Below are 27418 nucleotides of genomic sequence, written 5' to 3' on the forward strand. Positions count from 1 at the left end.
TTCGCCCAAGGCTTTTCTCATGCAGTCACTTTAGGGTTTTGAAGGGGATTCATTATGATTTCTATATATTCCTTCTCTCCTTTTTTCCCCCTGGTTCTTTCTTTTTGCTTACACATACAGCAAAAAGCATTGTATCTCAGCACTTTTTTCAGTTTTTAGCATTGGAATAGAGATTATTTTCAGTGTGCAATAGAGAGTTTCAGTTTCCTTGTCAATTTTTTCTTATTTTTCCATTGTCAGATGAATGATTTGACGAAGTTATTGTGATTTAATTCTGAATCCTTTTCTTTGTCTCATTTATGCTTTGCAAAAATAGGAAGATTTCATAGTAAGTTCAGATTGTGGGTTGTGTTCATTTGGTTTCTAGTTTGTTTACCCTCTCGGGTGAATAACTTAAAGTACACAGATAAAACACGGAATGCAGAATAATAATGCCATAGATATCAGATGCAATATAAGAGATGTTATTCCAGTCATAATCGTTTTTCGTCACAAGTTACATTCGGAAGTATATAAAGATACCGAGGGGGTGCGAGCGCCAACCGTCGCACCGCAATGACCACCCCTCGGTTGCCAACTAACCGAAACAATTACACATAATTAACTAGTCTTATGTTTGTGTACAATAATGCCGCTAACATCAACCCCCCCAAAAAGAAAAGAAGTCGTCTCCGGATGACTTAATACAAAATAGAGATGACATTAACAGAACTGCTGACGCCAATCGAGCCCGGAACTTATACACCTGTTGCGTCCTCGCCTGGAAACCCTTTTCTGCTACCATCCGATGCTCAAGTGAGGATTTCACCATTAGTGCTTCCTTTGACATCACAATCCTTCTGTGCCTAAACCAAACTTGTCTGCAAAACATGCTTTTCCGTCTCAGCCTCCACCAACTGCTACTCAAATGATATTGTCTCCCTAGCCAATTTGTCCTCGATAGCCACCCACGCTGCCCTCTCGGCATCCAACTCCTGGGTACGCCGAGCTAAGTCTCACGCTAGTACTGCCTCCAACCTGGTGGTCAGCTCCTCCCGAGCCCTCTCTGCATCCACCAAGGCAACCTCACATCCAGCCGAGACATACTCCAAGTTCCTCAAAGCGTACCATTCCTGCCTGGAGGTGGCCACAACCCGCTGGCACAAAGGCTAGGAGACACCTCAAATCCTCCATCACACTCCCCAAAGGCTGATAAGAGAAAAAACCTCCAAATCAGTCTCCCTCTACGGCTTATGGCTTCCCCGCCAATGCTTAGCTGCAGGCTTCTTTCTCATCGTACGGACAACCACAACACTTCCTGTGACATCTCTAATGCCCTTTGCCCAACTCCAACAAGTGTACTGTAGCTCAAAAATAAACTGGGGTCTGGGGGCAGTGCCCCCAGCGGGGTCTGGGGCAGCACCTCATCGGGGTCGAGGGGCAGCGCCTCCACGAGGTTTGGGGCAGCACCCCAGCGGGGTCGAGGGGCAGTGCCCCCGCCGCCAACACCAATTTACAACCCTCAGAACCATACGAAAGTCCATGGCGCACATCATTTTCTATGATATTTTAAGATGCAAAAACCCTTCTTCTCCACTCTAATATTTTCAGTGTCCTGGCTCCACATGTCATCGAATGATTTTTCAATCTGGTCGTCATCGTTTTTTTTGTTTTTTTTTCCCTCTGTAATGTCCCCGATGGCACCCCGGCCATACAACCTCCCCGTACGGTCAACAACAGCACTGACACCTCCAATCGTACGGCCACCTGCCCGTGCCGTCAACACCCCTCCACCGTACGGATCACCCCATACGGAATACGTGGCCACCTTTCCGTGCCTGCCCTATGCTTGCGTGGGCGCTGCGTTGTTGGGCGGAATGCGTTTGTGTGTCTGTGCGTTTGGGGCTGCTGCGTGTTTTATTTCTTTGTTGGCGGTGATGTCCACTACACGGTTGTGTCCACCGTCGGCGTCGTGGCTCCACCGTCGGTGGTGGCTTCCCCCTTTTCTTTTCTTTTCTTCTTTTCTTTTTTTTTTTTTTAGGTGTCCAGATTCGGCTCTAGGATCGCCCTTTCTCGGTTTGCCTCGCCCGAGAGTCTCCCGCTTTGGTCCCATGCCTCTCGAGTCGCCTGCTCGGCCTATCATGTCCCCTTCCATCCTATCGGGTTCCCCTCCGGACTCTTGGGTGTCCTTCCGGCCTCTCGGGTCCCTTGCGCGCTACTTGTGGTAGGGTTTCAATTTGGACCCGTTGGTGGCAAGTCTATTTTCAATGGCCATCCGAAGACCTGGAACCACAAATTCTACAGGGACCACGGTCTCCTCGTACATAAGAAGAAGAAGAAGAATAAAGATTTTGAAAGCTGCGGCCTTCCACACAAGGCTCCAATCGTTGCCGACACAATTGATCTTCGGATTATCTACGTCACCGAGGTTTGGGGCGTCTCCCTTCCAATATTCTATGTATTCTGGCAGGTACACCTCCTCTGTTACTTGCTCTGGTTCCTCTACTTCGAGCCTGTAGCTCTGGAACATTTCATAATCCTCCATCTGCCAATGGAAGAGCCCGTTCAATGACCTCGTCTCATCCTCGAAGCACTCTCCTAGTTTGAGAATCCCTTCGTCGTTGGGCTCCCTGCAGCCTCGTCCTTCGTTCCTCAGGTTGCCTTCTCCTTCACCCTCCAAGTCCGAAGATGATGCCAGTTCCTCACTAACTAACTGTGTCCCGAGGTCTATGATAAACTTCCTTCCTCCATTCTCCGTAGACAGAGTGTTCTTCTTCTAGTTGTGGGTGGCCTTGGCTGCCACCAGCCACCCTCTCCCTAAGATCGCATCATACCCTTTTTTCTTTGGTGGGATTACCACGAAGTCCAGTATGAAGGGTTGCGTCCCGATGGTAACTTGTTGGCCCATCAGTGTCCCGATGGGTTTGATTCCATGCTGATTTGCTCCGAGCAGATTGAATGTAGATGGCCACAGAGTCGGTGTCCCCAGCTTCCGCCAGGTTTCTTCTGGAAGAACATTCACTCCTAATCCACCATCGACGATGGTATCGGTTAGAATGGTGCCAAGGATACCCATCTCCACAATGGTCGAGTTCCTTCCAATGTTAACTGCCAGCAGCATGGGGTCTATTGTAGACCCCCCAGGAACATTTGTGCGGTGGTTGGTATTGGTGCGTGGTTGGGAGAGATTATTCAGCAACGCCGTTCGTAATTGAGGCATCGTCTGGAGGAGGTCGTGTACCTTCACAGACACCTCCAGTTTTAATTTTAAAATTTGATTTAGTATAGCATCCTCCGCCTCCGATCGGTTGGAAGTACTCGTCGTACCCTTCGCCTTCGCCCTTTCTCGTATCTCTTTCTCAACTTCTTCCCGTGCTTCCCGTGCCCTTTGCTTCTCCATCTCCGGGTCTGGGCACATTGCGTGTCCGGCTTGGGCGCGGGTTACGGCCAGCACTTCCTCTTCTTTGGTTTCCTCGACATTGAGCAAGTTGATGCCGGACTTCAGGCAGGTGGCGTCTTCGTGGTCTCCCAGTCCGCACCATTTGCACAAATATTGTGTGGCTTCTCCCTTCGAGCATTCTCGAGCGAAGTGCCCCCACTGGCTACACGCTCTGCATTTTACCATCGGTCAACCTTTGGAGTCGTATTGGATCCGGCTCCTTGTGTTGTTATTGTTGTTATTGTTGTTTCGTCCTCCCCACCGATTATCTTGGTAGCCTCCCGAGGTTGCATTGTTGTTCGCTTGTTGGCCCGTACCCGCTGGTGCAGACGTTGTGGCCTGCTCCGTGAACAGCACCTGGTTCATTTGCGTATTCTGGGTTTTCATGTTGTATGGGCACTCCTTGGTGGAGTGTCCCATCACTTGGCAAATCTCGCAGAATGCCTTCTTCGGGCAAGTACCCTTTGTGTGCCCCTCCTCTTTGCACTCAGTGCACCATATGTCCCCTTTGGTCCGATCGATGCTTCTCATTGTTTTGAATTCCCTCCTCATTCGCTCCATGTCTTTCTGGAGTGCTTGCACCCGTTTGCCAGCCTCGCTGTCGCTGCTACTTTCCTGTGACAAGTCATCCTCCTCGGACGAGCTATCCTCCTCCTTTTTCTTCGATGTCTTGGTCTCGCTCTCGAGATCCATCGCTCTATTCTATGCGTCTTCGTACGATGTAGGTGGGACGATTTTCATCTTCTTTCGGAGGGAATGCTTTAGTCCCTCCACGAACCATCGCTTTTTCAAGCCATCTGTTGGTTGACTCTATTTTTCCCAATAGTTCCTTCAGCCGCCGACTATAGGCTCGGACAGTCTCGTTCTTGTTCTGCTTCATTCCATAGATCTCGACGACTATTTCGTTGTCATCTCTCAGGAGGCGGAACTCTATCCCAAACTCCTTCTTCAGGTCGAGCCATGTGCCGACTTTGGCCTTGTCCATATCTGAGTACCAGTCTATGGCCACTCCTCTCAAGGTTGTTGGGAATTGTGTTACCCATTCGTCTTGGTCGGTAACACCGTTCGCTGACCATATGGTTTCGCACGTTTGACAATGGCGGACGAGATCTTCCTTCCCGTCGCCATTGAACTTCGGCAGTTTCTGTTTACTCCCCATCGATGGGGGTCGTCTTCCTGGCGGTGGCTGTGGTTGTGTCTGGGCCCCTGCGTCGCTCCCTCCGGTTCCTCCGGTGCCGGTGGTGTGTCCTGCGTGGGTGACTGGAGGTACGGTGTTTTGCCTGCCGAGTGTGCCACCTACCGTACGGTTATCCTCCCCTTCGTTGTCACCCGCGCCCACTCCTGGCTCCCTTTGGTGATCCTCACTTTGTGGTGTAAGGGATAAGTTTCTGAACCGATCCTAGGTCTCTTCGACTAGATCTCTCCTTAACCTTGTTTCCTCCAGAAACTCTTTGTGGCTCCGCACCCTACGGTGTTCTGGCGACCCGTAGAAATTTCCGTCGGTTTCTGCACCCTCCATGACACCTCCTTGGTTCCCCTCGGGCCACCCTTCAGCAGATCATCCTTCGGCAAGTTGCCTCAGCCTCTGTCTACGTTCTACTTGCTGCTCCAGAATCAAGGCCCTCTGCGCGGCCTCCCACTCGTCCGTTTCTGCTTTTTTATTTCTATCTTTATTTAATGTATTGGGCATAAATCACTTCCATACATAGCAAGCACACGCCATGGAAAAAAACAAACTTTTATTATTTTTCCTTTCGGCCACAATTTATCTCAACATTATGTCGGGATTATTACAGGGTTCAATTTCCCTTTTGCCTCTTGCCATCACGCTCTGCGTCCCACGATGATTGTTTCGTTTGCGCGTCGTCGGTCTCTGGGTTAATCTCACCGACGGGTAGGCCCATCGTGTCCGTGCGCCATCTGCGTCTTCCGTTCCCGAGTACGTCTAGGCAACGACGCCAAATGTTTACCCTCTCGGGTGAATAACTTAAAGTACACAGATAAAACACGGAATGCAGAATAATAATGCCATAGATATTAGATGCAATATAAGAGATGTTATTCCAGTCATAATCGTTTTTCGTCACAAGTTACATTCGGAAGTAGATAAAGATACCGAGGGGGTGCGAGCGCCAACCGTCGCACCACAACGACCACCCCTCAGTTGCCAACTAACCGAAACAATTACACATAATTAACTAGTCTTGTGTTTGTGTACAATAATGCCGCTAACATAGTTCTTTGCATGTTTGTGAAAAATCACTTTTCCTACATGCAGAAGTTAGATAACTTCGAGCCTTGACATGAAATGTTTATGAATTTCATGATCTTATTTGATTCGTGAGATAATTTTTGGGTCTTGTTGCAATTGTTTATAGTTTTAGGACAGCAAGTAGAACTGTATCATTTTGGTGTATCACCTCTATTAGGATAGGTTTTTTATTACATGCAAAACTCTTTACCCTTTTCCCACAAAAAGTTAGTATAGGAGATCCATCAGAACAGGAAGCCAGCCTGATCTCCGGAGATTCACCTTCACTTTGAGCAACCCACAGGCTAGTGGTATGAACTCCATTGTTGGCTGGAAATTCTTTTTTCAGAATTATTTCTTCACTTCTAGCCACTTCATACTTGGGCGATTTTACTTGGAGACCACTTTGGGGCCCATTCTAGGGTGGTTTGGAGGCATTTTTTAAATGCACCATTGCTGGTGTGAGGCCTGAAACCTCTATTTTCAGGTTGTCTTTAGACTTATCTTTCATTTCCAGCCACCTCTAAATTTAGAAAATTTTACTTGGGCATCATTTTTTATGAGTTTTTTGAGCATTTGGTAGAGTTTTCATTGCTGATCTATGTCTGAAACCTCACTTTCAGATTTGTCCTCAGACTTAGACATTTCTACTAGCCCTTTGTTTGCGCCTAGATTTGATCATCTTTACATTGGGAGCTAAAATTTCGACAACTACAAGTGTTTCCACATGGCTGCAACCTTGCTAAGTGACTGATTTTGAGTGTTGTAGGTTATCTTCAGATCTATTGGTAGCCATTAGTGGGTTTAGAAAGGTGTCTTCAAACATCCAAAAGTGAAAAAAACAGACTTTTACACCTTTTCCAAGGCATTTCCAGACCTGGTATACTCTTTTGGGCTTTATTTCAATAATTATCTGAGTATACAGAGTGTTTTCAGACTTAAGTTTTTCATATCAGACCTTATCCAAGTCTGAAAATGAGGGTTTTAAGAGGTTTTATACCCTATTCTTGTTATATTTACGTTCTATTTTCAGAATTTGTTAGGAATATGGATAGAATTCCTAATTTCCACTCCTAAATTTGTGCAAATCTTTAGAAATCAGAATCTATTCAGTTCTGAAAATAGTTATCACGATGATTTTTCCGAAGTTATTGACTTCTAGCTTCGTACAGGTAGCATGTCTAAATCCGAGATTGGAGTTTGGAAGGAACAATTGAAGACGGTCCAGGGGATTTTATCTAGATTCCAAGTTGTCATCCCGATGGAAAGATATCGTAGATACAAACATGAACTTCCTGAATATGGAGCAAATGCGACAGAGGATGTTCGGAACAAAGAATCAGATTCACTCTCCTACCACACGAGCAAATATCATGACGAGTGGCATATATCACACCATTGGATTCGCACAATCCATACAATGCAGTGAGTTAGTTCTGGAATGCGCAAGACATTATGATCCCGTCTCCAGGATGATCTGGACTCCCAAAGGGGTAACCATTGCCTACCTCGCTGAAGATGCAATTGCCGAAGTGTTTGGGATTGTCCATAGTGCAGACATGAAGGATAGAACAAAGGATGAATATGAAGCGAAGTACAAATTGAAGGGGGATGCATGCAAGACCGTAGTGAATAAGAAGTGGATGATTGAGCCAAGGCCTCACCATTCCAAGGCGCCAAGGACACTCATGTGCACAAATTTGAAAAAGGAATATAGCGATTTGGTATTCCTACTTAACCGAGTGATGGGGGTGCCACAGGGTGCCTTATTTGAAGGATGGATGTTTTACTTTATTTGGGATTGTACAAGAGGACCAATGATCAATTGGTCGAAGATTATCAATAACAATTTGCATTTTCAGTTGAGGAATGCAGAGAAGACTAAGCCATTCACCATGACTTCCTACCTTGTGTATATACCTGCTAGATTTGTCACATATAAAGGATTGATATACAAAGGTGGAGTCGAGAATGGACAAGGATAGTATAGATGTTATGAATGTTATCCACAACTTGGTATGCGTAAAATTGATGACTACAGGTGTAATATCCCCCTTAATTTTTTTTCAATTATTTCAGTTTACAATCAACACAAACACCCATTAGGGTTAGAAAATGAAATCCAAATACTGTTGAAAGTAACCCTTTCCACCTTTTGATCACCGAGAGCCCAATCTGAGAGGGTGAGAGCATATAGTGTTGAGGGGATCGTTAGAAGCTAGAAACTAAAATTGATTACAAACTTGGGCAGCAAGCGAGCCCCTTCTGCTTATACAACGGGAGATAGAAATACTAAAAATTTCTAGTGGTAAACCAGCCAGGAACAAACCAAACAATTGAAACAACAATCACTCTACCGCTTATGCAGCGGGAGGACTAGAATAGGAAATTACTATCAACTCCACTGCTTATTCAACAAGAGGACAACATTATAATCAACTCAACCGCTTATTCAACGCGAGGACAACATTATAATCAACTCAACCGCTTATTCAGTGGGAGGACATTGTTACAATAGAAAAGAAGGTGGCAAGCCCTCTTCCACTTATGCAGTGGGTCAAAGATCAACAATCCTAGTATATAGCTGCTAGTACTACTAATCAGCTTACAATGCAAACATGGATTACAAAATTACTAGAATCACTGTCCAAACTAGGCAGCAAGGCCAGCCTCTTCCACTTATGTAGTGGGACTAGGACAGATCAAAGAAATTGATGTTAGTACTACTACCAACATTACAATATGAATCATAGAAGATAAGAATGAAGAATCCAGTGCTGATAACAAGTCCAACAGCTGCAGCAACAATAGGAAATCACTCCCCAACCAACATAAGCTACTCACACCCAAAACTCTCCTTATACACAACTATGCAATTCTGAAAATCACTAACACACACAAAAAACACACAGACCAGCAAGCTATGGACACCCCAAATTGCTCATAACTTCTCCAAATCAACTCCAAATTGCACAAAATCAAAAGAAAATGAGAGATATAACACAGACAACACAATTAGAACCTCAAACCTGCACCGCGAGCACCACAAACAATCTGCATGCAACCCGAGGCAGCCAAGGAAAGGTACAACCCAGCTGGAAAGTCTGACTTGCTACCAAAAATCCAAATCAGCGTGTGACAAGCTACAAATTGGTGAATTTCATCGCCCAAGGGGTAGGAATAGATTGACCCAATACCCAGAACCACATATCAAGCACACAAGGAGCCACGAGCAAAAAACACCTTCAGCACACAAGGAGCCACGAGCAAAAAACACCTTCAGCACACACGAACCAGCAACATGAAAAATTCAGAAAACACTTCATACTTCTGAAAATGAAACACAAATCTGCATCTTTATCCTTCAATCTGCTCTCATGAATGAAGAGAAGTCTCAAGCTCAATTAGTTGCTATCTCTTAAGCAAGAAATCTAGCAAATGCTAGGAGGTATGCTTTCCTTGAAGCTCAATGTAAATTTCAGCAACACTTCGTTATATTTTCTTCATGGATGCCCCCAAATCAAGGCCTAAGGCAATTATTTATAACCTTCTCCCCAAATCGAACTTCTTCTCCCTCCAATATGGGATTATACGGCATTCAAATTTCCTCTAATTTACATTTCATTTCACTTTTTTTCAATACCTCACCAAATTGCCCAAGTCACATCCACCCTTAATCGCCATTTTGATAAATATAATGCTTATGAAATAATATTGATGAAATTTCACTTTGGCGTCTCAATATGAAGGTGGAATATTTCGCCAAATAGACTTAGGATAAAAATAATATTTCCCTTCTCTAAGTCGTCCAAGATCATAGCAGAGTCACCTTATTAAAATTGTCAATAATGTGTAAAGTGAGCGCTCAACAATGACATAAATAATAATATAACTTAGGCAATCTTACTTAGAAAATCGTCCAACTTGCCTTAAGTTATAATTCAATAAAAAACACCATGGCGACCCCTTGAAGTCACAACACAAATTACGCCTAGGCAATGGGGAATATTAAAGTGTTAAATTTTTTTGTTTTCCAAAAACTGGATACTGCCAAAATGAGCTGAGGCCAAGGTACTGAACTGCATTGTAGAAAATAGTCATCTGAGTTCAAACACACGATCCTGCCAAAAATAACACTGCCAGACATAGCCACTGAGCTGAGCTACAGAACCCCTGCCAAAAATAGCACTGCTAAAAATAGTACTTACTATAAATAGCATACCGCTAAAAATAGTGTGTCAAAAGTCATTTTCATCACATTCTGAGAAGCAGTCATGACTTACTGCAAATAGTAAGTCCGGAAATCATCTCCGAAGAATTTGCATGTCAAACCATGCTAGAGCTCTCCAAAAACCCAGAAAAACCCAATAAAGCAAACAACCGTTAGCTTGTCGCAGTGTACTAAAAATAGTAAATTCAGAAATCTTCTCAGATTGGAATGCATGTTATACCATCCTCAAGCTCACGAAAAACCTAGAAAGAATTTAGAGAGCAAACTGTAGAACTCCTGCAAACACCTCTCCGAAAACCTTCCTAAAGACAAAAACCTAAATTTAGTCTCTGGTTAGCCACCGGGTTCCCAAAATAGGCTAAGACTCCATCCATTAGTCTAGAACTGAGAAGGGGACATTACAACAGGAGGGTGAATGATGCATTCACCATGTATATTACAAGGATGTTTAAGGGCGGAATCCACAAGTGGTTGTCCAAAGAGGGAATGAAATTGATTGAACAATATGGATCGTGGTACATACAATTTCCCACTTTAACATACCTAAGGATTCAGGGATTCGGCTCTGTAATGTCCCCATTTTCATGAGGATCAGTCCGCAGAGGGGTTTGGCCTATTACTTGACCCTCGTAGGCCAAGGAGTTGATAAGAGGGGCGCTTGGGCTGTTGCTTGTGGCTTCACATTTCATTTTTATATGAATTTTGGTGAGATAATGCGTTCTCACGTATGTTGTCAATTGCACCTTATATTATAATGATATTTTAATTATCTAAAGTGCAATTAAATAATATTATTTTTTAAGGGGAAACTTTTAGAAAGTTCAATTAAATATTATTTTATTTCTTCTTGAAGAAGGCCGACCTCTTGAAGGAAAATAATAAATAGGGGGGCAGCCTCATTGTTGGGCATCCAGGAATTGATATTTGCATTGTTGAGATTTGTGGAGCCAAAGGTTTCTATAAATCATTTCAATCATTGGGAACGGTAACTCCCATTGATAGCATAACTAAGGGAGTGAAAGATCTCTTAAGGGTTGCATTTGTGGAGGTGATACTTCAGTCATCTCATTAGTGCTTAATTTGTGGCCAAAGGCCAACTTGCTAAGGTTCGATTTTGGAGGAGTCAAATGGAGACATTTTTGAATGCTAGAGGACTTCATCGATTTATTACAAGGAGCTGATTGGATCGACTTATTTCTGAGTTATTGTCTCAGTCATATTCATTTTTTGCCATGGTTGAAGAAGAACCACAATTTTGATCATTGGGCCCATTTAATGCAGCCATTTTATTCCCAAACTGGAGCGCTCTCATCCTAAGGAGAAATCAAAGGGTTTTAGTGTAGAAAGGAGGTCGTGGTAGCCGCTATTAATTTTTTGAGGTCTGAGATACATCAGAACAGGGGCGGCCAAGGAAGGAATTCGATTTGTGCCAAAGGGAGACTCTTTTAGTTGATTACTGCTTTCTCTTCATTTTCAGTATTAGGTGACTCTCCAAACAGGTTCATTCTAAGATTTGTAACATATTTGCATTGCAAAACTACGTGTTGTCATTGCTGCTTCAGACGGCCATATCTATTTTCTGAGTATAGGGGTGAATGCACATACTTGCAAGCTTGATAGCATTTGGTATTTTGCATCCAATAAAGGAGTCGGTTCTGAGCTTTACTTATGCTGTCATAAGTCTTGTTTCCAATCTGAGGTTGCATGCTATATATTTGACAAAAAAACAATTTCCCAATTTGATGCATATTCAAGTTGTTTTCAGTTTAGTGATTCATATATATGCATTTGAAATATCAAAAGTCATTATGGATTGAGTTGTAATGTTAGATGTCACTGAAAATCTTTCGCAAATACATTCCATGTGTATCGGTGTCAATAACACGCAAAGTTATGCAAAGCCTTTTTTTTGTGTCAATAACATGCAAAGTTATCTGTCTGAAACTTAGAACAACAAGCCTAATGTTTGTATGCGAATTGTCTGATATAATACCTTGAGCCATTAAAAGCAATTAGATTTCAGTAAATCAATCATATCAGACTGGTAACTCAGACCAGCAAGCTAGAAGATTATATGTGAATTGTTTGACAATATTCCTCAAGCTTTAAACAACAAGTTTAACATCAGATTAGGCAAGGGATATTACAAGGTTAGAACAATACAGGCTCCCTAGGTATCCTACAGACAAAATGATCCTACTGGAGGTGGTGAGACAACTTCTGGAATTCGATTTCATCCAGAAGGAGAAACTTAGAACAGGGATGACCTTTCCTATTGCTATAGGGAAAATTTTGGAAGTGTGCCAATCTGCCGCTTCATCTAGTACAGTGATTGGTGAGCTTGCATTCTATCTCCTTGCAACCTATACGAAAAGAGACAGATTTGATCTGCATAAGAATGTTGAAAGGATCTTAGGAGACAGATTCAGACACAAGGTTGACATTGAAGATTACTAGGCTAACCTGATGGATGAACAAGTAGTGAAAAGGAGAATGTGGTCCAGGATGTCTGTGGATTTTATGAGAAAGCGTGAACTCATTTTCAGTCCTGACCAGATATTGGATGATAGTGATCATACCCATCTGCAGTATGAAAATGAAATGAAGAAATCTATCCTATTCCTAGGTTGTCACAGCGAGAAGTTACAGATTTGAATGTTCTCATGAGAGATGTCATGGATTTCTCCAGAGAATGGGTAGACAAGAAGACAAACAGATTGATAGATATGGGCGTTGTCTTCACATATGAGAAAATGAAACAAGAGGAATCCTCTCTTGAGGATGATCAGGGAATAGTTAGTCATGTAAGGATTCATGCAGCTGAGGAGAGTCATGCTCCTAAACGTAGGAAGAGTGTGCCTAGAGAATCCAGGACGAAGGGGAAGGAGATAGTTAGTCAAGAGAAAAAGAAGAAGAACCAAAAGCCTAGCGCTCCTTTGTCTCCCTTTAGTTCCTCCTCAATCAAGGAAGTTGACATGCCAAAGTGGAGTAAGGAATTTGAACAATGCTCCAACATAGTGATTTTGCTAGATAATACTCAGGAGTTGCATGCTACGTCACAACCCACGCCACCTAATGAAGATGATGAGCAGCCGGGATCTCCTACTGTCCTATTGGAGGTTAGTTTGGGTAATAATGTTTATGATTTGACTAGGGACAAGAATGATGATGATGTTATCTTGGCATTGAGAGGGCTTGATCGAGAAATGTGTCCTGATGATGGAATGGAAATATCTACCATTCCCGATTGGTTGATGAAGAGCATGGAGAAAATTAAGAAGATGGTAGAGGCGTAGTCTATTGATAATATTGATGACTAGTTAGCCAGGAGTAATAAGGAGAAAGAACTTAAGAAGGCTAAGATACTTTCGAATATAGCTAGAGATGAAACAGGAATGCGGATTGCACTGGTGGCTGTCCCAATTGGTGATGTGACTATGGATAATGCTACACTTATGGATTTCTAGATCACTTCGGTTGTCCTTGGACCAACTACAAAAGAGTAAGAGTTCCAGGAACTCGATGATACTATTCAAGTGATCAATGCAAGGTTGGATAGGGAGATTGAGAAGAAAGAGAAGTACAAGGAAGAGAACATCAAACTTAAGGAGTACATTGCAGGGATGAGGCATGAAGATCCCACCTTTGTTTCCCCTATTGTAGTTGACTGTGGACTTGATTTTTATTATGAGGCAGCAAGGAGTACACATGAAGAATTTGGGAAATGGATGGAAGATGTGAAGAAACAGGCGAATGATCTCCTTACGCAGTTTCTCTGTGTATTTGACAAGACAATGACACTCATATTCAGGATACAGTATGTGGAGGGAGTTTGGGATGAATTCCAACTTATTCAGGAGAAGACCATTCCTTGCCTCAGAGTGTTGAAGAAGATTCCAATGTCCACATTGATTCAGGAGAAAGTTGTGCACGGAGGAGATAGATATGATTTCCATGGTTGGTATTGTACATTGGCCATGCGGAAATCCACTTATGAGCATGCACGAAAGGATTGTGTAGAGATGGAAGGATCGATTCAGGAGATACAATCGAGGATCCTTACATCTATTGATGGATTCTTGGGGGTAGATGTCAATGCTACCAACGGTCTACACTTAAAGAATCGAGAGATAAGATAAAGTTTATGTACTTCAGCTAGTTGGATTCTTTGAAGAAGAATCAAATTAATGATTTGGTTTCCTTGTTGATCCATGTCCATAATTCGCAGAAGCTCATGCCAGATTGGGATAATACTTTGGATGCTTGTTCCGGTGTATTGGATGTATTTGATGTGCAGTAGGATGCTTTGCCTTGCATTACCATGGAGTTAGATTCAGTATTGGCTAGATTCTTGGAATATGCTGTGAGAGAGAAGGATGTAGGCCGAAATCTTCTACAAGATTCCCTACTTGATGATTAGGCACTATTCCATTAGATCACATGTTGGTGGCTCCATTCTTTATGTAAACCCTAATTAGGGTAACTTTAGGGTTGTGTTGGCTTGATCTTGGCCCTTGATTTTGAATGAATCTTGGTCATTCATTTCTTTTGAGGCTCTATATAAACCCCATTGCCTCTCATTTGTAAGAGAGAATTTTTAGAATTTTCGGTTATATGCTGGAGATTTATATACAAGTCATTGTTCCATTGATGGTGACTTTTGTTTAAGTGTTTTTTATGGACTTGTGGTTCTCATTACCTCCAAATAGATTAGAATTTGTTTCAAGTATTTAGATTGAATGAATGAATTTGTTGAATGCATGTGTGGAATCCATGTAGTCCATACCACTAGCCTCTAGTGGCTTGGGGGAAATTCACCTACCATTAGGATTTTGAGTGCAGAAAAATCATGGGTCATCGGAAATGTGGGGGGAAAAGCACCTTCCATAAGGAATTTTGACTTTTTGACCACTAGAACATGGATTTTCATCAAGAATTTAATGATTCTTCCACTCAAAAACATCTGGACACTTCCAATTTCATTAAAATGCATCGAGACTTAGCCAAATTTATCAAAATTTGAGCGAGACAATAGGGATTTCATCGGGATAAAGTGCAAATTTGACTTGAATTAGCTTCTAGGAGCAAGAAAATAACCCCTAACCCCTAAAGGACCTTTTAACACTTAGGCACAAAGAAATATCCTCAACTTGGACATTCAACACTCAATCACACTCATAAGTCTATACTTCGACAAAATTAGGATCACCTAGACATTTAACATCTGACTCGTGCTTGATCTATTTAAAACTCTAAAACCCCAATAACAATTAGGCATGATCACACTTCAAAACTCGAGACTCCAACACTGGAAGCTCAAAATTGTCATCTTGCTGCCAAAACCCTAAACTAACAAGACACGAAAAGCAAGAAAGAGGGGGTCCCCATTTGCAATGGGGCGATGTGTCAAAAGGTCACAACAAGTACATGGCAAAATGTAGAGGTAAACATCAAGGGGATTACGCAATGTGTGGATTTTGAAGTAGACTACACGAAGTATTTTCTTTAATAAATTCTAGGCTCTAGTTGGTTTAAGATGGTTTGTAAATGCCAATGCTATCATAGATTCAAGAACTGTGGAAATTTCTTTTGAAAATGATGAACAAATAGTAGACACCCCCCTCAACATTGAAGATAGGTCCTATGTAGAACGAGTACACAAAAGCTCTATCGAACCCATATGTAAGGTATCTTAGGCATCTACACTGACACACATAGTATTTGGCTTCTATTGGTTATGTATGATTAGAAGCCACACACATACCGCCTCCAACACAAAAACATTGATGCTAGATACACAAAACATCAAACAAGGTATCTCCCATATCAAATTGCCCCAATTTTCTAGAGTAGGGGATGTTGTTCAATACATTTTAGATATGGAAAACACATTCAAAATAGAAAAGGTAAGAATGGCAACAATACAAGATGTCAACACTAGTCCTCAATGTCACAGGTTGGTGGCACACACATAAGAACAATATTACAAATTGGCCTACATTCTAGATTCTTATCAAAGCCTAATATAGACAACAAGATGGATAATATCCTACCATTCCTAAGTATCACAACACTATCACTAAAATCTCTAAACCTTCAAATACTACTTGCAAACATTGCCAACTTGGAAAACAAACAAGAGTCACATTCAAATCAAAGGAAAATTCTGCATCCAAGCCATTAGAGCTCATCCACATGGATCTTTGTGGACCAACTCGTACCAAAAGCATATATGGTGAAAGATATTTCATGCTGTTAATAGATCACTATTCTAGGTTCACTTGGGTCACTTTCCTAAGGGAGAAGTCTGAGGCATTAGGAAAGTTTAAGATATTCAAGGCCTTAGTTTAAAATGATACCGGATTGAAGATAAAATGCTTAAGATCAGAAAGAGGGAGTGAGTTCACATCAAAAGAATTTGAAGAATTTTGTGAAAACTATGGAATTAGGAGACAATTCTCAGCTGCTAGGACAACACAACAAAATGGAGTGGTGGAAATGAAGAATAGGAGCGTACAAGAAATGTCAAGGACCATGTTAAATGAATCTAATTTATCGGCATAATTATGAAGAGAGGCAGTACATACAGCATTTTATATCCTAAATAGAGCACAAATAAGAGTCAATCATGATAAGACTCCATACGAATTGTGGAAAGGAAGGGCTGCCACAGTAAAAAACTTCGAAGTATTTGGTAGCAAGTGTTTTATAAGAAGAGATAAAGAAAATTTAAGGTAATTTGACACAAGAGCCGATGAAGGGATATTTCTTGGCTATTCATCAAGAAGCAAAGCATTCAGGTGTTACAATAACTGACTACATAAGGTGATTAAAAGTAGAAATGTTGATGAAAATTTCCATCACAATGAAGTAGAGAAAGAAGCTGATCATGAGGAGGAAGAAAGAAGCAAAGAGGAAGATGAAAAGGAAGACGAAAATGAGAAGACTTCTACACCAATGAAGGCACCCAGAACCCCTTCAAAATTTGTTCAAAGAAACCATCCAGAAGAGTTAGTTATTGGTGACATGAATACAGAAATTCAGACAAGGACACAAATAATTAAATTTTAGGCATGCAATATGTTTAGTTATTTGTGTCCATACCTTTATTTGGATGGTTGTATGAACTCTTGTTGCAAGTCCAGAAGCTGCTATTTTTTCTTAGAGTTCATTCTGAGAAGGTACGGAACTGCTGTTGCTCTTACATCTGAAGCTGTTGGCTTGCATCAGCTCACGAAGGAGCTGATGAGGCAGCTATGCTCAAGAAGAGATTCATGTTTGTGTGAGAACCTTGTGCCCTTCTTGCGCACAGTCAAAAAGAAAAATTTTAACATAAACAAAACAGAGCAGATTTGCAAAAAAAACTCTTCTCCTTTTGTAGTGTTACATGACTTTGCTTCTTTTCTTTCTATTAGCTAAAAGTAAAAACAAGTATTTTAATCTGGAAATAAAATGTAAATGTGTTAAATGTAAAATCTACTTGCCTGAAAATTTTCAACTTAAATCAGACCTTTCCTTTTTGAACAGGTCACAAGATCACCAAAAATGGCATACCAAAATGAGAATATGGACCTATTGAGGAAGGTAAAGATAATGTTCATAATGAGATTTTTCTGCTAGTAAAATTCCAAAAATGAGGTAGAAATTTGATTCTGGAATGTTTCCAGAGGCCAAAAAGCATGTATGGAGGTCAATTTGGACTCCAATGCAGGAGGCAAAAGATGCTCTGCATGATCAGTTCATCTGACTTGGGAAAATTCAGTCCAAACAGAAGATGTTGAGTTCCACACACTCCAGAAAGCTTGATTTTGAGTGGTCTCTTATGGCAAATTTCAGATAAGAATCAAGATGGATGCAACGCCTTATTATTATGCCCTGATATTGACATGTGAAGAGATACAGAAAAGTAACAATCTGCATGAATGAAGAAAGAAACCCAATATAAAACCATACACACATAAATAAGAGAATAGAAATTGTTGCAATTGTACTATTGTTGTGTATGTCGTCTGTTTATACATTACAGAATTGAGTAATCAAATCCCATTAGAGTTAAACAATTGCACTGGTAATAAAATATAAGACAGGGTACATAAATTACACATTCCCTAATTGAAATTAAAGAGTAAAATAGATAAGTACAATATTTTGCAAGTATTTATGACAAGTCTTCTGAGATGGAAGTCCACTTGCATGCCGGTCAAGCCTCAACAAGAATTTTGCGGTATTACAATTAGAGCTACACAGTATGTATCTACATTTATGTAACTATCCTGTTTGATATTTATTGAATTTAAACGGAATGAAAGGATAAGTGTCTCCATATTCTTAGCTGAGTGATGACATTAGCAACAAAGAGGGCTTCAAGATGTGAAAGCTCTTCAGTTTAAATGGTCTAAGTAAAATAGTGCCATCTCTATAATCCACATTGCAAATTAAAAACGAATTGCAAACATAACATTTTGTGTGAATTCTTTTCATTTTTATTTTGGCTCTCTGTTTTCCTACTTGTGCTCTTAGGTTCATTCTGTTTCAACTACTCAATATTTCTAACTTTCAGTTATATTAAGAAGCAATGCAACATAGCTTTCGCTAGTTATGCAATAAACTGGCATTTGTTTCTTGTACCTAGGACTTCCACTTTTCGAATGAAACAGAAAAGAAAGGAAACCTTCAAAGTCAAAACACTCCTAGCTGTTCTAGTAATGTAAATAAGAAACACAAAAAATGGAAAACATGGTAATAGGCAAGATGAAAATGTTACCACATCAAGGAATAAGGCATTCATTTTCTGTTCATCAAGAGCCAAGTTTGCTGAGATTGTTGCATTATTTGGTCCACTACTTGCTGCAACTATAAGCTCAGAATCCAGGTCCTGAACACAATGAAGAATATCCAACTTAGAAAAATAGATTATATGCTTGATAAGAATGATGTGTGTGTGCATATGAGTCTGTTTGTACATTACACATACATATTTATGTATGTGTACACCTACACACACACATACAACACATTTATAATGTACGTTGTATATTTTTGAGGAAGTCATAAGACTACAAAGGACTACTTGTACAACTAAAATTAAATATTTAACCTGAATTTGGCTGAGCAATACAAGTCAGGGCTTTATAGAGGGAATATAAAGGGAGCAAATTGAAAAGATCAACGATCATAACCTTGTTCATGATCTGATCAATTGACTTGGAGGGCAAAAAAGCAGCAATTACAGGTGAAAAACAAGTCTATCATGTCCAACTTTGATGAAGAGATAGCTTAAATTTGAGAATATATTTAAAATGTTGGCAATACCTTGTATAGATTCTTGTGATTTAGAACCAGTTTGTAACATTGTTCATGACAGGTATCTTCTTAAATCAGTGAATGCTTATGTGGCTATTGCTTCTATCATGCACATAGATTTTTGTGACTTAGAAACAATTTCTTACTCTGTTTATGATAGGCATAAAGAAAGTTCTTGTGTGCATATACATGTATGTGTAAGGTCAGTAACGACCTACTTTGCAATCTCCACCTTATACATCTATGCTTATTTGGGTGTTCACTTCCCTAGTGTGGTTTTGGGAACATTTGCACATAATTTTGGCAATTCCCATAATAAAACAAGGATAATGCAAACTGTTGTGTTGTAAACACACGCACCCCATTGCAAATGGGGACCCCCACTTTTTTGCTTCTTAAGTTAGTAGTTTTGCTTAGCTTGGCAGTTATTTTAGTCTCTAGCCTTTGTTTGGGTTTCGTTTTGTTTTGTCAGTCTAGGAAAATGCAATGATCAATCCTAGGATGGAAGAGGTCGAGTCAAGAATTCCGATTCAGGATAAGGACTGAATGCACAATCCACCATAAAGCTTAGGAAAATTCCTTGCTATGATTAGGAATGTGCAATTGTTATAGGGAATGATGAATTGTCCAAATTCAAGACCAAGGGTGTGATCAAGTCAAATCCATAGATAGGCAACCTTCAAGATGAGGAAATGTAGAGCAAGATCATGAGGAAATTCACAAAGTTCACTTGACAAAGCACGGAGTTTTCAAAAGCTGTCAAAGTTGTAAAAAATTGTCAAAACTCATCAAAGTTGTCAAAAGAAGTTGTCTGAATACTGAAATTTTGAAATGCTAAGTGTGGATTTAGAGAAAACTCCTTGTCAAGGTCAGATTTCCAACCTTGATAGGAGAGAAAATAGTAAAATTTTGTAAAAAAAAATCTTTGGCCAAAGTGCAAATTTTAAGTGAAATCCTTGTTTGAGATAGGGAATTCCTAAATTCAAATATTAAATCCATGATTGAGGTATGGTATTCAAGATTTAAATGCAAAATCCTTGGTGGAGATGTGGAATTTTAAAATTAAAATGTGAAATCCTAAGTTCAAATAAGGAAATCCAAAATTAAAATGCAAAATCAAGGGTTGGAACATGGATTCACACTCAAGTCTGAATTTTTTCTTAGCAATTCATGGAAATTCCTTGGCAAATTCACCATAGCGTTCACTTGTCCTTGAACAACTAGGAAATGTGCTCACATTTGGCCATGCTTGGGGTGGATTAGCAGCTGATTTAACTTGTAATGCAATGGGAAAAACTTTGCAAATCATCCATAATGGGAGTAAAACAATGGAGATGAAGAACTTTGACATTAGGAATAAAAGAAACTTGCAGCCGCCTTGTGGAGATCCGACCATGGAGGGAAGATACCAAAGTTTCTTTGGAAAATCATTTTACTTGCTTCAACAAACCCTAACCGTTTAAACAGTAACAAAAAATCTGCACCATGTCTTAGCAAATCTTCCCACGTGACTTGGCAACAAAGACTCAGCTCTTCCTTAAAACGTGAAACATGGATTCATTGAAGTTGCAGATCTGCCAAGAGTTCTTCATGCCAAGAATTTGTCCAATCGGGGTTCATATGAGCAAGAGCAAGTTAAAAAATCCACAAAAACATTTGCAAAACTAATTTCAGGTTTGGGGGGACTCATTACAAGTTTAAAATAACTTGTAATACTTCAAGCAAATCGGGTTTTTTATGACCCGTTACAAGTTACTTTTTACAAATAACTTGTAATAGGGCTTTTAAAATCACTTTACAAGTTTCCAATATGACTTGAAGCCAATTTCGGGTTTCAAAACTCACTTTACAAGTTTGAAAATAGGACTTAAAGGCCAATTTCGGCTTTCTTGGAGACAAATTCAAGTTGAAAGACTTGTAATTTCAATTACTTGCAATGACCTCAAAAAGTTCCTTCAAACACTTCAAGGGAAAAAAGAAACATAGGGTGAAATTTAAAACTTGTAATTGCGTCAAAAAGTTCCTGCCTGGAGTGAGTTTACTTGCAATGACATCAAGAAGTTCCTACTTGCAGTGACTGATCTGAAACCCGAAATTGCACAAAAAATGGCCAAAATGAAGGCCAAAGTTTTCACAGAGACGGAAGATAAGCACGTGATTGATTTATTATCAAGAAATGTAGACTTTCCACCTTGGAAAGCATGCCTTAGAGCCTTAAAATCTTGTAATTTTGTATTAAAATCTCCTACTTGCAGTGACTGCTTTGAAACCCGAAATTGAAGAAAAACCCAACTTTAAGACAATGAAAATTGACAAAAACGGAGGTGAAGGACTTGGATTCATCAATGGATTCCTAGGTGATGGAAAAATGCCTTGGAAAACATGTATAGAGCCTTAAAATCTCAAATTTCAAGCAAAAAACTGTGGGGTTGTCCCAATTTGTGCAAGTTCAAAAATTAGGACAACAGTTTGCTTATTAAAAAGAAGGGGAAGTCAGTCAAAGCCTCATTCCACGTATGCAAGGTTGAGTCTAGCTATTGTTTCCTTTTGGATGGATTCTGAAATATTTGAAAGCCTAACTCTTCACGCCTTTTTTAGGGTTTCTAAGTGTTCACTGAGAGTTCTCTTCTAGTTCTATTCTTTTCTGCAAATGAGATACTTTCAATCTCATCTGCACCTGTTACACTATCTATGAAGCCATATGGAGATAATCTTCAGAAGACATGCAGAAAACATACGTGGTAACAGCGAGCTAGAGGCAAAAGCAATAAATAACATTGAGTTTTCAGAAGGATGAGATTGAACCAAAGCAGTGATCTTGAGAATAAATGGCAATGTTGAGAAGGAAGGACAGATTCCCCAGACCAACACAAGACGTGTCCCTATCATTAATGGTGGTTATAAAATAGCAGTGGTATTTGCACTGTGAAGAATCTCGAATGCAGCCTAGAAGCCATAAGACAGAGTTTAGTATCACCAAAACATAGTCCCAACACTGTTTTGCTTTGTCTTTCCAAATGACATCAGACCAAAACACATATTATGTTGTCATAGATACAGTCCTAAGGGTAGAGAGATAACAGAGATGTTGTCCGCATTTTTGGATTTTCAAAAATGTGACAACCCCTACAATTTTTTGCTTAAAATGTGTCATTTTTGTCTCCAAGGCACGTTTTACGAGGTGCAAAACTCACATTTGTTAGTGTCAAATCATTGGGGGGTGTCTTTGCCATCATTGTCCAGGTTTTGGTGAGTTTTGGTCTTCCTTTTCCTAGCTTTTTGTGCAATTTCGGGTTTTAGAGCAGTCATTGCAAGTTGAAGATTTTACTCTTAAGGCACGCTTCTCGAGGCAAAATTTTCTCTTTTGGTTAAACTGGGCTGATCTTTGATCCATCCTCAATTCATGTTTCAAATTTCATCGCGTTTCGAGTTTGTTTGCTATGTCTTTCCTTCAATTTCGGGTTTTTTCTTCCTAGCTGCAGGTGAGAAATTTTCCTTTAATTGCAAGTTTTAATTTTCTCTTGTTTTAGTGTTGTAGGGAAATTTTAAAACAATTACAAGTGCACTTTATTTAAAACTTGTCACTTGTAACTTACTTTTTATTTCCCCCTGGCTTTTTATGTCTTTTAAGTCATTTTTAACTTGTAAAGGGGATTTTATTTCCCTATTACAAGTCTTTTTGTTGTTTATTTTTGCTCTTCTTGTTCTTTTGTCTCACAAACCCGATTTTGCCTTATGAGTTGAAAAGTGAAGCAAATTAAAACTTGTTGTAAAGGGGATTTACAAACCCGATTTCATGTCTTTTGCTTACATTTTAAACTTGTTGCCCTTCTCCAAGAACTCGACCAGCTATTGAAGTCGAATTTGTTGAAGGATTTAATCGATTTTTGTGGAGAGATTTTAGGAGGAAGGCATTTTGAATCCTAATCTATTTTCAAGCATTTTAAAACTCTTTTTGTGCCATATGGTAGTCGTTTTTGCTGGTTCAAATGCGTTAAAATAAAAAACATGTGTTCTTCAAATGCCACAATTTACCTCTTGGAAGTGCCATGAATCCTCCTTCTCCTAAGTCGTTTTGGCTTCTCTTACCTAGCCGTGGGGATTGGAAGCTTCATTTGACCGATTCTTCATGCATTTGTTAGGCTTTTTTGCCGCATATGGCGTTTTTGAAAAACGTTGCTAGAGTTTGAATCGTCTTCTTTTGTCTATTTAAGAGATTCATTCTCTTCTTTCAAGGATTGCTTCCTGTTCTTGGGAGGTCGTTTTTGTTGATCAAGGTATGTTTTCTTCTCTTGTTCTTGCTTTCATTTCTTGTTTTAGTTTGTTTTAGTTTCTTTGATCAAGTTGTATATATGTTAGTTTTGTTTTGCTCTTTCCTAAAATCAGTTTTGTGAGAGATTTTCCCCTTTGTTCCAAGTTTGCAAAGCAATTTGCAAATTGCATTGTCTTTCCCCATTTTCCCTCTTTGCTTGCATTCGGGATTTAAAAATTCGATTGCAAGTGAGATGAAAATAGTTGATCTACCCCTTTGGTTGAAAAATCTTAACCATCTTTTGTTGAAATTCCAAGTTTCAAAGTTGGAAAAATGGTCATCCTTTCAAAATCGGGTTTTTAAAAATTGATTACAAGATAAAAGTTCTTCCCATTTTCATAAAGATGATCTTCCAAAAATCTTTTCGTTTTCACTCATATTCATTGCCATCATCCGTACATACCATTCCCACCATTTCCTACATGTCAAAATCTCATTTTTCACTCACTACTTCATTTTCCTTTTTACAAGTATACTTGCATTCGGGTTTCAAAAGCCCGATTGCACATTTGTTCTTCCCCACTTGTATACTTGTAACACGTTCCCCAAGATCCGAAATGGCTCCAAAATGCACTCAAAAAACACTTGAAAATGAGTTTTAAAGGTCCAATCACAAGTGCAAACTTGTGTTTACCCATTACACATATGAAGTTGCATGTTTGTTCTCCACAATTTCCCACACATGTAATGCAGCTTCCAAAACCCGAAATTCACTTGTGAGCCCATTTTTGCATCAGTTTATCCCTTCCCTTGTCAGTTCGGTTTGCACACACGATCTATCAAATCAATGGATTAAGGCATGGACCTTATTTTGCAAGCAAATTTCAAGATTGGAGGATGATACAAAGAAGAGATACAACAACAATTCATGGTTGAGAGCATAGAATGCTTTCAAGACAGAGATGGTCATGACATGAAAAGAGGAAGGCATCCCTTTCCCTCCTGAAAAGCCAGTACTACCCCAAGCAAGAAGATAAGGCTGAAGTTCGTTGGCCAATGACACAAAGATCATTAAGGATGCAAATTCCCGTTCCGGTTCAAGATGTCTTCACTGATCCAGAATATTTCAAGTTCTAGCATCCTGAAGCAACATGAAGATCATCACAGACAAAGGATGAAGCAGTTAGAGTCGTGTCTTTGGACACAGAGAATAGTTTTAATTATGCATTTGTAATTTTGTTTTGACAAGTTACATGTAAAAAATAACTTTGTAATTGCAAGTTAACTCATCACTTGCACTTTTGTAATTACATGTAAAGCAACTACAAGTTGAGTTCAATTAGGACTGTAGTTGGAATAAGTCATGGTGGTTGAGAGAATTTCTCAAGTTAGTTAGGATCCTCCCACCTTTTTCTCAAGGCTCCTCTCCTATAAACACTTGAAGGAATCTATTGTAATGGATATCTTTTGGCAATGCAACAAAATTCTGTCAGTTTGTATGTGCACTCTAAGACTTTGAGCTTAGATGTAAATCAAATTGCTTTCAATAAAAGAGGCAAGTTGTGTTGAGACTTTGTGCCAATTCAACTTGTTATGTGATGACATTTTTTGGAGTTGATTGTGATTTTTGTTCTATTGTTCAAGAGAGATTTAAATTCTATATTGCAGACTTTGAGCTGCTAATTGTATTTAGAGTTATATGTTTGGTTTTCAGATTTGGTCTTGCAGACTTTGAGCTACTTATCATATTTGAAGCTAGTGTGGAAAGCTCAAGAAGGAAGATAGCTTGTAGAATTTGTGCTCCTTCTATTTTCAAGACTTGTGTCTATAGGGTGAAGTGCATCATGTTGTTAGACTTTGAGCTGCTACATACTGTGTTTGGTTACTAGAAAATCATCTACAAAGGTTGATAGGACAATAGAAGTGTTGAAGACTGTGTGCTTTCATTTCTGTTTTCCCATCTTGGGGAAGTGACGAAGGTCTTTGTGCCTTTATCGAAACTTTGCTTCCTTTTATGTTCCAAAAATCCTACAAAAAAGTCTCATTTTTTTATTTGTTGTTATTTATTTCCAATTGCTATTACTTTTCTGTGAAGAGAAAAGAGTATAGTTTTTCTTGAAAGAAGAAGAAAGATTGATGTCCCATCCATATTAGATTAGTTTAGTTTGTAGATAGGGGGAGCCTTCCTTAAATTAGGAGAGTATCATACTCACACGCTGTGGCTGAAACCACAATTTTGCACATCCCCCAAGTGTACAAAATTTTCAACCAACAAGAGACTACTCATCAAGGTATAATCTCAAGCAATAAAAGAAGACAGCCTGAGATTGGTTCTATAGAGAGATCAATGTATTGAATCAAATCAATGGTCAAGAGAGCAGAATTTAAGGTCTTTAAACACAGAGCACCCATGAACCAGTCACATAGCAGCCATAGTATGAACAACAGTTCACTCACATTGAGCAGATTCATGAAGGTTTTGAGTTGATTTGGGCATCCTAGGGGGTTTATGAAATATGGTGACAACATTTGAATTTGAAATTCAAATTCAAACCAATCATTAAGGCAATCATCAATGCTTCCAGAATCCAAACAAAAGATTTCAAAAATAAGCCACAAGGGGTGACTAAAGAGAAATCCCAGAATTTGAGTGGGGATTTGGAGACAAGAACAACAGTTTAACACCTGATTTGAAGGCCCCCAAGGCTTAGTCACCATCCAAGGGGAGTTTTGAAAGGGATTTTCAAATGAGCTCGCTCGGCAAGTTGAATTTCCCAGTTTACCATCAGTCAAGTACCTGATTTTAAGGAGTCATCAAGTCAAAGAGAGTTAGATTTTCAAATTCAAATTTTTGAGCTTCTTTCTAATATGTCATATTACTTATTCTCTTCTTGCTAGTTCTCAGTCTTTTCTTTTCTGTAGCAATAGGACATGTACTTTGTAACTCATTTTCTTATGTGTTTTCAGATTCTTGTAAAGATTTTCAGACTTGTAATGCAAATGACTTCTGATTATCAATAAAGAAGTTGAGTTCCTTCTCAAAGATCTTCTGGTTTTATGTGTTGTTCATGATTGGTTTGGTAGAAATCTTGTAGTTTTGTCAAAAGAACTCTTTATTTTGATCCATCATGTCAATGCTTATTTCAGGAAGAACATGTTATAGTGCAGATCAATGATTGTGTTATAATTTTTTATGAATGAAACTATGAAAACAACATTGTTTTCCTTTACACGAGCATCAGAAAATTCAAATCTTTCATGCGAGACATTGATGCAAAGCATGCATTGTTAAGTTGTGAGCAGATATAGCTTCTTTTATTGAAGTTTTTGTAAGTCTAAGTTGCAAATCAAGTCATTTCCAATTGGTGTATCACCTATTAGTTAGTTTAGTTCCAATTTTCTAGTATCCTTTTATCCCTTTTCTAGAGAAATCAGTAGTTTTTTAGGATATCGAAAGGGGAGCCAGACCATAATTTGGAGATTCACCTTCAATTTGAACAACCCACAGACTCGAAGGTGTTTCCATGTTTCACGGGATTGTTAATCCCTCAGCTTAGCTTTTGGGTGCAAATCCCTGTCACAACAGTAAGTACAGACAAATTGTCAGAAATCCATCCAGAAAGTGTCAAACATCTCCATTAAATCACGCAAGGACACTGGCAACATCGAAGTCCTCCTTTGATCAACCTAACACATACCCTGAAAGTTAGCTCCGGCAATACTAGAAGAGAAATGAAAAGTGTGGATATTGCATTTGGCATGCCATCCATGAAACATGCCGAATGCTGATTGTAGCAATCTAATATAAATTTCTGAGTCTGATTTCTTTGACCAGCAGTTGGAAATTTGGTTTTTAGATGCGTTTTTTGAGGTTTTATGCTTTTTTGTGTTTTTTTGAAATATATGCTTTGGAAATTGACAATGCAAAAAGAATAACAATGATAACACATAAAAGAATTGACT

At 39.5% G+C, this 27418-nt stretch overlaps 1 protein-coding gene across 6 annotated transcripts in view; it reads right to left on the bottom strand.

Moving 5' to 3' along the window:
* Positions 1-27418, bottom strand: part of LOC131067530 (uncharacterized aarF domain-containing protein kinase At5g05200, chloroplastic) — a 242703-nt gene that overhangs the window by 26564 nt on the left and 188721 nt on the right. For 2 of the 6 annotated variants that reach the window (XR_009359156.1, XM_058002567.2), the window contains exon 10: positions 18665-18775. Coding sequence is in view for 1 of the 6 variants with exons in the window: in XM_058002567.2 (XP_057858550.2) it covers positions 18665-18775 (111 nt within the window). In the remaining 5 variants the exon portion in view is untranslated. Of the gene's footprint in view, positions 1-17004; positions 17202-18664; positions 18776-26941; positions 27030-27418 lie in introns of those variants that run through there. The other 4 variants (XR_009111826.2, XR_009111828.2, XR_009111827.2 and 1 more) reach the window with 4 other exon arrangements.

This window comes from Cryptomeria japonica, chromosome 10 (assembly GCF_030272615.1).
Source record: "Cryptomeria japonica chromosome 10, Sugi_1.0, whole genome shotgun sequence".
Classification (NCBI taxonomy): Eukaryota; Viridiplantae; Streptophyta; class Pinopsida; order Cupressales; family Cupressaceae; genus Cryptomeria; species Cryptomeria japonica.